This window comes from Adiantum capillus-veneris, chromosome 13 (assembly GCF_014529385.1).
Source record: "Adiantum capillus-veneris isolate H3 chromosome 13, ASM1452938v2, whole genome shotgun sequence".
Taxonomy (NCBI): domain Eukaryota; kingdom Viridiplantae; phylum Streptophyta; class Polypodiopsida; order Polypodiales; family Pteridaceae; genus Adiantum; species Adiantum capillus-veneris.
This window is the reverse complement of record NC_140943.1, coordinates 57455063-57465136: the sequence shown is the minus strand read 5'-3', so window position 1 is coordinate 57465136 and position 10074 is coordinate 57455063. Positions and strand designations below refer to the sequence as shown.

Below are 10074 nucleotides of genomic sequence, written 5' to 3'. Positions count from 1 at the left end.
ATGGCACATAAAAAAGAAGCTAAACTATAAACCATCAAATAATTGCTCGCCCTAAAACACCAGTCAGCAGGCAACATGGGCATGTTTTTTCTCCCCATGCAGCAGTTTAAGTCTTCTGGTGAAAATTGGCTTCGACAAAGCAGACATCCCCATCAAACGAGAGTTTTAGCATGGTTAATATTCGATCCACTTGCAAGACAGTGAAATAATCTCTAAATTCTCCATTGCATGTATATCATTGCTCACACTTGCTTTGGTATGATCAACAAACTTTTGGAGGCACAATTGCTTCATAGAGCCAGGTACGTCTATGATAGTGAGTTTGTCCTACCGCATAACATCTTTAACAAGCCAACCAAGGCATCAGATGAGATAGCATAGAGCAAAGGAGAAAGTGTGCACCCTTGTCTTATGGATTTATGCAATGGAAAAACATATGTAAGAGTACCATTAGCTGAAATTCTAGCTGATGCATTCCCAAAAAGAATGTGAAAAGAATCTGTCCAAACCCATATCATATAGACTTTGAAGTATGAACTCCCATTCAATTCTATCATAAGCCTTATCATACGCTCTGTGGCCGATTGATTGTGGAAGATCTTCTAGAAGAGAGTTTTTTGCAATTTTGCAGTGTAGTGATTAGCATCATATCTTATAAGCAATGAATTATTATGCTCTTAAAATGTTGCACGTTGGTGCTAGTACTACTACTTGTAGTCAGTTGAGATATTGGCGGCTGTAGGAATCATATCATAGTAGTGGAAGCTGCTCATAGTGGAAGTTGCTGCTCATGCCTCCTGCTGCTTCTAATATCGGATGGCCAATTAGCCCTCGCTTCCTAATTGCACTTGCATGACTTACTGCTTGACTTCCGCTGCAATGTTGTTGCATCTCCTTGGAGCTACGTCACATTAACCAACTCTTGCAAACACCGTACTCTACGTTGGATCGGTCATGAGAGATGTTTCTGTTTGTCTGCAAATCGTTCCGAAATGCTGGCCTTATGAGATTTTCAAATAGGTTATCAACAAAGTTGGGACAAGGAGTGTGACTGAAGCCAAAGGCTCATCAGACCATGAATTGCACTAGTGGCAATATTCCCCAATGCCTTTCCCTCGACATTGAGCTGTTTGCCAGTAATCCCCTCACACACTCTGCTAAAAGTGCAAGCAGCTATAAGCTGAACTGAAGCCGCAGGCTTAATTACTTAAGGATTATAACCATCATAAGCTTTTCTACCCTCATTCAACTCCACATTCTGTGGAAGATTGTAGCCACAGAAATCATAACACAAAAGAAAATTCCGTTTACGTGTCAAAAGAGTATAGCTCAGTTACAACAATCATCTGTCGTGTCTCAAAGAGCAGCAAAAAGGCTCAATCTCTTTGTTGTGCCTTGAGAACATCAACTCCTAAAAGGCCAAGAACAGCTCCTAGCTTGTTCCTAAGCAACACGCGTACTTGCTGTAGCACTCTCATATTTCCAGTTGGGAGGAAGCTTCTTGGTTTTCTTGTAGTAGCGAGCCAACCTATGAACTCGGCTCTCAACCAGAATCAACCTAAATTTAGAGTCCTTATCCTTGCGATTCCTCTCCAGATGCTTTCTCACTGCAACCGCCTTTTTTATCAAATGGTACAAATCTTCAGGGATCTCAGGGCCCAAACCGCGCCCTTTCAGAATTCGCAAGACCTTGTTGCCAGTTACACTCTTAACCTGGCCTATTCCATGAGAGTCTCTGAAAATAACACCAATTTGAGATGGAGTTAAACCCTTCTTCGCAAGCTTGCAGATATGATCCTCAACCTCTTGATTGGAGATCTTCAGCCAGCTAGGGGGAGTCCTCTTGTATGGTAGGGCAGATGAGGACATACCCTTCCCGCGACTGTGCATACGCCCCATGATGGGCAAGCTTGTTGAAGCAGGCCGGCAGGGGTGATAGAAACTCTACCTGCAACAAAAATCACCCGCCGAAGATATGGGTGCAGAACTCTCTCTCTCTCTCAGTCAAAAAACTCTCTCTCTTAGTGAAAAAGAAACTCTATCAAAGAGCGCGCGCCTCTTTCGGAGAGTTTATTTTTACTAAGAGAGAGAAGCATGTCGCATCACCGTCATCATTACCTTGGAGATTGGCCCTGCAGATGTTTTCAAAGGACCAGGATTGCGCGTCCGGCTGGTGCTGGAGCCCTACTACTGATCTGTGAGAAGGTAGTGCTCACTGAGAAGGTGAGAGAGAGAGAAGGGACAGAGATACGCAGAGCTAGAAAAGAAGGCGATGATTGTATTCAAGAGAAGGTGTAGTAATATACACGTGAATACAGTTACAGCGTTCGTGTGATTCTTGGAGTTTGCACGCGCCTCTTGGCATCTCATGACGTGTATGATGACTATGATGATGATGTGGATTATTATTTCCCACACGCCCTCGTAAGACACATCATCTATACAGAGGCATGCATGTGAAAAGTGTGAGATTCAATCTACATGCTTTGGAAAAATATGCTTTGGAAAAATACAATATGAGTATGCAATTATTCTTGGTGTGACTTCCGAGATCTTCAACCTGGATCAAGGTCCTACTTCATAATGGCGAAGCTCAGCAATCGTCTGATTGCTTCATTGAACGAGCTTTGAAGGACTTCTTCACGTCCACTCCATGAGTGATTTCACGAGCTTGTAAACCACATATTCGCCCCCGCAAGCGAAATGAAAAAAAGAATCCAACTTGGGACGTGTGAGTCGATGTCGAGGTTAAGACTTGAAGCACAAGCATGGTAGAGCGAGAGTTGGTAGGGAGCAGTGACCCACCATGAGAAGCTTCAACTCCTGGATCAAAGTTGATTGATATCCATGGAAGCAGAGATTTGGCTTGAGCTCGAAATGCTTGAGCATTGGTAAGTGTCAAAGGAAAGCAACTCAGGGGAGTGGCAGCAGCTTGAGAGTCCGTGTGGAAGAGGCTCTCAACCGGTAAAGAGTGGAAATGATGCTCAGGTGAAAGAGGAACAACAATATAAGCATCAAATAAATCCAATTTGGATATTGGATTGGAAGAAGCATCCAAGGTAGCTTGAAGGAGATCAGTTGGAGTAGCGTTCAGAGAAGTCTCATCATAGCAAGGCTTTGTAGGGACACTTGCACTTGCTGTATGCCCAATGTGAGCCTTGAAAGAAGTGTTTGGAAAAGCGAGAAGCACTTCGATGGTGGCAGCATCATCTTCAGCTGCAACAGACTTCAATGGTGGCACAAAGTTTGCAGCATAGAAAGAGGCTCCAAGGGCTGGATCAAATTGGTATTTGGGGCTAGCGAAAGGGACAGTTGGTGCAGGATCATCGAGGTGAGGACTGGAATGCCTCAACCGGATGTCAGCAACGGGGCAGCCTTGAGAGAATGTAGGCATGGCTGCCTCGAGAGCTGCAAGTTGTTGAGGAGATTCAGAAATGATCTGACTATTGTCGGCAAAGGCACCACCAGTAAGAGGTAAATGTGTGTCAGGTGAAGAATAAAAGAGAAACATTGGTGGCTGGCTGGGTTTACTGGTCAGGTCGAGAAGCGAAGGAGGAAGGGCAGCTGGAGCTTTAAACTGAGATCTGGGCCTCGGGCCGCCAGTGGCGGCAAAGATTGTAGCCTGCGCTGCACTGAGGGCCAGTAGGTGAGGTGCTTCCAGAGCCTTGTTTGCTTGGTGTTGAATGTCTGCAGGGTCCATGAGGCCCTTGGCTAGGACCAAGGCATTAACATCAGCATCGAGGGTATGCAGGTTGGCTGGTTCGGATGCAAAATGTTGAGTGTTTGATTCTGGATCGTCTCGCCTGCGAGGATTGAGAGCACTCAAGAGTTTGGGATTGGAGCCACATCTGTGTAAGCATCCTTTGCAGTAAGTGCAGAGCGACGGTGGCCGAGCCATGTTTCTCCTTGATGCAAGGGTGAGGCTAGCCCGTGAAGGTGACTTTGCAGTTGGTGTTGATGCAGGATTGGCAGGTAAGGTGAACTCCACTGCATCGGCTGCTGGGTTGGCGGCAGTAGCAGCATCGTCGGCTGCAGGTGTAGCGGGGTTGGCAAGATCATGGAAAGTTGGGTGGGCTGCGCCAGAAATGGGCCGTCGGGCCTGAGTGGATTGAACCACAGCATGATCTGCAGGAGCTACAGGAGGTCTGTTCCAAGGGAATGCCTCAATGATGGTTGTATTACCATCGCTATCTTCAGCAGCAAGTTTCCCAAGGAAGGAAGCAATGACCAGGTCATCACAATCAGCATTAGCATCTGCACTGAGCCGGTTTAGTGTGGATTTAACCACAGTGGTCACTTCAGTGTCAGGGTAAGCGGCTTCAGCTATACCCGCAAGGGTGGCTGCAATATCGATGGACATTGCAGTATCATCTTGGGCTGCTACTTCTTCTTCTACGGGTATGGCGGCAAACTCGGCCACAGAAGGTGCGTCTGCAGGGTGGGTAGCAGCATCATGGGCTGCCACGTATTCTTCTGAAGGGGTGGCGGCAATCTTTGCCGCAGGCATGGCGCCTACCACTGTTGCACGGTTGGCAGTACTGGCCACAGGGGTGGCGGCTGCCACAGTTGCAAGGGTGTCAATACAACATGCGTCTGTAGCGGTGGTAAGCTGGTCTTCTACATTGAGGACAACAGTACTGTGGGCGGCTTTGGCTTCTAATGCTGAGGTGGCTGCTTTTGAGGCTGACTTCGCAGCACCAGGAGCAGCAGGTTCAACTGCAGGGATGGCGGCACAGGAGCTTGCGTGCGCATCTGCGTGGGCAGCATTGACTGCAGCAGGGTTGGCTGCGCATGAGGCATGCAGGTGTGCAGGTTGAAAGGTGTCCAGGGCGGCTTGAAGGCATGGCGCGTTCACCCGGGAGAGTTGAGGTATGCAGGCCGCTCCACCAACGGTGGGATTGGGAGCAGCTTGAGCATGGTGTGCTGGCTTGGCAGCGCCAGAGTTGACTGTGTCTGCAGGTGTTGCAGCAACATCTTCGCCAGCAGCTGGGCTGGCGGTTGTCATGGCCGCAGGGGTGGCAGCACCAGCGCTGGCAGCATCGTTTTCGGCAGCAAGATTTACAGCAGCGGCAGCGTCTACAGCAGGGTCTTCTTCTACAGCAGGTTCGGCAGCTGCAGGAATGGTGGTAGTTGCGGCATCAACTTCTTTGGGAGGGCACGTGCTCGGAGAGCAGCCACATGCGAGTACATGCTCAACTGCACCACGAACCGGATGATGTGGGACATCATCAGTAAGGCTCCCAAGGAAGATTTGAATTGCGACTTCTTCATCAGCCATGCTTGGCTGGGTGAGTTGGCGTCTGCCAGGGTTCGGAGTGTTACTGTGCAGAGGGGTTGTGGTGGGACACCGTCAAGGTGAGCCAGGATCACCACTGCGATGATTTCATGTGAGAAGGTAGTGCTCACTGAGAAGGTGAGAGAGAGAAGGGACAGAGATACGCAGAGCTAGACAAGAAGGCGATGATTGTATTCAAGAGAAGGTGTAGTAATATACACGTGAATACAGTTACAGCGTTCGAGTGATTCTTGGAGTTTGCACGCGTCTCTTGGCATCTCATGACGTGTATGATGACTATGATGATGATGTGGATTATTATTTCCCACATGATCAACATGCATGGAGCGGTCGGAACTTCCACAATGGCAACTTCATTTGCCGGGACCTCTTGCAGCTGCATGCCTTCATCCCAGGTCCTCTCTCGCAATTACAAGTCTGTAACTCTTCAACCAGGCAATGGAAGCTTGTGCAGGGCTTTCGGCATAAGATAGCTGGCGCTGCAACCTTGGGCATGATAGCGTCATCCTTCAGTTCCTTGCCATGGGAGACTTTTCCTTCTTAAGCATCCACCTTAGCATGAATCTCTATGTTTACAGGGCAAGGGAAGATGAGTGGGGGACGGCGTGGATTGGTGCACCACCTACAGCAGTTTTAGCAGGACACTCATCTTTCAAGGTAGTGCCGCTTCTATCGGTAGAAAAGATACTAGTGGGTGGTGGAGATATATTGGCATAAGGGCGTATAAGTTCCCATGCAATGTATGAGCTGAAAGAGATGAAGTCCGGTGGCGGCGATGGAGGAGTAGCGCTAGACTGGTCGTGGGCTCCAATAACATCCCGACTGGATGTTGGTCAGGTGGCGTTGGAATGGAGTGAGTTGTGCAGAGAGGAGATCGCTATGGATGCGGAAGTGAGGAGGCTATCGACTGGCAAGACTAGAAGGAAATGGTATGTGAGCTTGTTTCATGAGAGGGAGGAGAAGCGGCCATGGATAACTTGACGCACTTACCGTCGACTGCCAATAGCTTCCATGGCACTGAGCCGCAGCGGCTCAGATAGTGGCCATGGCAGCAATCTGATTGTTGGCCCGCTTTTTGTAGTGCTCTTGGACGTCTTGAGCGTAGTGTGGTAGGATTCAATGGCCGCGTCTAAGAAAAAGGCACCATGGAGAAAGGTGTGTTAGCTGCATTCCTTATAAGGATTAAGTGTTTGCGAGCCATGGGTCGGAGCATCAATCAATTGAAGAGATCCTGAATGGAGAAAAGGGAGTTGGAGGAATTTGAAGCATCTAAGCTCTTTATGTGTGGGGGTTCGCTCCTGACTACCATGTGCTCGCCCGCAATTTACGAAAGATTACCTCAAGAAACCTTGCCACTGTTGCGCACCAATGCCCACGTGGCAAGCCATTTGCCCATTTGGCAAGCCATTTGTGAGTGTTGAGGTAGTGGTCTTCTTGCCCGCGGCCTGACGCGATCTCTGCCCAAGCACTGCTCATTGGATTCCACGTGGGCTGCTCACTCGATTCCACCTAGCTCTATGGCTGTCGGGAGCTGGCTACAGCCCTTGCAGGTATTTGGTGCCACATGGCAACATACCCTCTCATTTTAATATAGATATATAAGATGTGCCTTTTCTATTTATTTTGTGTAGCTTTGCTATTTATTAGCCTTGAGTTCCACGTGTATAGGGAGGCCATTTTAGACCTTCACTATCGGCCTTGTTATCAAATTTCACTTAGCTTGTTGGTGACATAAGCAAGAGCTGTGAGGGAGCACTCTGCTCGGAGGCCTGCTCCATGCGAGGTGCAAGGGGAAAGGAGGCCCAGGTTGGTCGAATGCTCACATGGAGTTGATAAGAGTGCTACGCTTCTTGGTGGTTTTGTCGTGCGGAGGTGGGTATCAATGTCTGGCTCGATCCCAATGAGGTCAACGAAATCTCTCATATGGCCAATTTAGGGCAAAATATCAGAAAGTTGGTCAAAGATGACTTTGTGATTTGAAAACCGACCAAGATACACTCGCGGGCAAGAGCAAAGCGTGCTTTGGAGGCTAAAAGGAAAGGCCGTCATTTAGGATATGGTAAGAGGCAGGGTACTAGGGAGGCCACGCTACCCTCTAAAGTTCTTTGGTTGAGGCCGATGCGAGTGCTTCGTCAGTTGCTAAGAAAGTACTCGGAGGCTAAGAAGATTGACAAGCATATGTACCATGGTATGTATATGAAGGTCAAGGGTAACATGTTCAAAAATAAGCGCGTGCTCATGGAGAGTATTCACAAGTTTAACACTAGAATGGTAACATGACACTTTTATGTCCTTGGACACTTTTGTGTCCTGTTAAGTGACCATTTTGCTTGAATTATTTGAAGAGTATGAGAATGGATTTCTAGGTGCTATATATCTACAAAGTTGCCTTATGAGCTGAAAAAAACTTAGCATTTTTTTTGGAGTATCGATCTCACCATTAACGTAACCTTACTCTTGCACAACATTTTTGAACCTAAACTGTGTGAAAAAACGGGTCCTGTTTTTGGCTTTTTTTTCAGTTTTTGGCAACTATACCACTCTAAACTTCATGTTTGTGAGGTTTAGATTGCTAGAGGTTAGGCCTTCATAGTTCTCAACATGTTTTGATGCTTGTAGGGAGAGCTAAGTGTTAAAATTGAAAGTTATGACCAATTTACAAGAATTGCACAATCCTGTTTTTGGCCAAAATTAGCACTTTTATGATTTTTTTGGGGGCTTTCTTGATATCCAAATTTAATTTTGATTGTGTAAGTGTAATATATAACATAAAGCTAATCTTCCTTGAGTTTTGGGGGACCTAATATGCTATATAGCATAGTATATGATGATGGTTGAGTTTTTTGATTGCTGAAGAATACGATACATTTTAGAGTAGCAAGTACAACTTTCTCAATATTGCTAGTTTATTAGGCCAATTGTGTGTATTTTGTAGGTAGTAACCATATCTCTAATCATAGACTATAAACTTGGCTAGATATTGAGTAGTTTCTATGGGTTTCTAGAGGTCATAATGCTAAATCCAGTTTTTTCATGTTTGCTGTATTTAGCACTTTATCATTGCCCCCAAGGTTCCAATTGTAAGAGATCCATTATCCTTTTGACATGCTCCATGGCTCCTTTTGAATCCAAAGGCCCAAAGGGAACTAAGAAAACATGTATATAGTATCTGTATTGAGCGTGACTATAGAAACTTTGATGATAGGTCCGCAGAATGGCAAAAATGCAACTTATTTGTACCTATTTTTTTTGCCCAAAAAAAAATTAGCGAGGTAAAAGCAACCATATGTTTTGGTCACCAACCCATTGAAGTTAACGGGGCATTTTATCTCATGTCCTACAAAAATCCCCACTCTTATTTATATGCAATCAACCGTAAGAAATTGCTGTTTTGGGCAAAGGGATGTAGTGACCAAGGGATGAGAAAAATTACAAGTTTATCATTTTTTCCATATGTAGTAGTTATTGAACTATAAGCTCATGAAAGGATGTTTCAAAATGAGTGGATCTAATATGGTTTTGGGATTTTTTTCCAAAACCCTAAAAGGACACTTTTATGTCCTGTTAGGTTACCATTCTAGTGTTAAAGCTGAGAAGGCTCATGAAAAGACACTGTCTAATTAGTTTGAAGCCCGTAGAGTTAAGGGAAAAGCTATCAGGGAGCGAAAAATGCTAGGAGGGAAGAGCGTTTGGCATAGGTATTGAGTACTGAAGCATCCCTGCAGCTACCCCTAAGGCCACCAAGAAGTCCAAGAAGTGAGCGGCATAGCAAGATTTAGCGAAGAGCTATGACTCGATAGTACTTAAATAGAAACCTTGGACCTTTGAGCTTGTGTAATGAAATACAGTTTTTGCTTTACTCTTGAAAGCATGACTATTACAAGCCTAAAAGGGTTTGCATTTTGCAATTTTCCCCCATCACTTTCTTTGACTATTTGTTATTGTTGCCGAGACTGTTACTATGTCTTTTATGTTTTTTTGAAAGTGAGAAATTAAAGAACAAAAATGGAGGGCTAAGCCGCATTAGGAAAATAATTTCAAAGGAGTACAATGACAATCATACACCATGTCTCTAAGAAGTGTATTCAGCATAGAGGCATCACACGTTGGCTGAGTAATCTGGGACGAGGCATGACAAAGAACTCACTAGACTAGGAACTTTGAGCTGTGCTCATATAAACATGGAAAATTTAAGAGAAGGTTTTTACACTAAATTTTTGTAAAGCTTGTAGGTTTATTCACCTTCTACTTTGAATTTTGAAGATAAATCTCAAAATTTGTAGGTGGAAGTACACTAAACCTAGGTTTCTATTGATATGAGTAGGTGAAAGAGAACTCGCATGTGGACAAAGTTGTCATAAGAAAAGTGTTCATAGCTTTATCAAGCTTGCGTAGTCTTCTATCAAAGCACTCTTTATAGTCCCCCACCATTACCACCTCCCTTGACATGTTTGTCGCCACCACCTTTGGCAACACCACTAACTCCCACTCCCCCCCGATGAAAGGCTACCTATGATGGTGTGATCCAAACTTTAATATATACCATGATGTGGATTTTCTCAAAAGAATAGCCTCATTGCAATAATAGGATTATTTTCAAGTTTCCACCATTTTCTCTAGAGTAACTTAAAATGCATAGTATGTTATTATACATCAACCCACAATAACTTAAGGTAGAGCAAGAGAGAGGAGGAGAAGAAGAAGAAAATGTGAAGAGAAGCTCAAGCTCCCCGACTCTTTTTATTCATGAGATTTATTCAAGTGGAAACAACCTTACT

At 45.3% G+C, this 10074-nt stretch overlaps 1 protein-coding gene and 2 pseudogenes across 2 annotated transcripts; 1 reads left to right on the top strand and 2 right to left on the bottom strand.

Moving 5' to 3' along the window:
• Window positions 1–1286: 1286 nt before the first annotated feature.
• LOC147444059 (small ribosomal subunit protein uS15 pseudogene) lies at window positions 1287–2242 on the bottom strand (annotated as a pseudogene). The gene is made up of 2 exons (XR_015190011.1): window positions 2119–2242; window positions 1287–1948 (listed from the first exon to the last, which is right to left on the bottom strand). The product of XR_015190011.1 is annotated as a small ribosomal subunit protein uS15 pseudogene (transcript).
• A 100-nt stretch (window positions 2243–2342) lies between these two features.
• Window positions 2343–5306, bottom strand: LOC147444058 (uncharacterized). The gene is given in 2 exon segments (XM_086526793.1): window positions 2343–2600; window positions 2603–5306. Coding segments are annotated over 2 exon segments (2721 nt in total). The 5' UTR covers window positions 5279–5306; the 3' UTR covers window positions 2343–2555.
• Window positions 5307–6034: 728 nt separating this feature from the next.
• LOC147444057 (large ribosomal subunit protein eL19y-like) lies at window positions 6035–9075 on the top strand (annotated as a pseudogene).
• The last annotated feature ends 999 nt before the right edge of the window (window positions 9076–10074 follow it).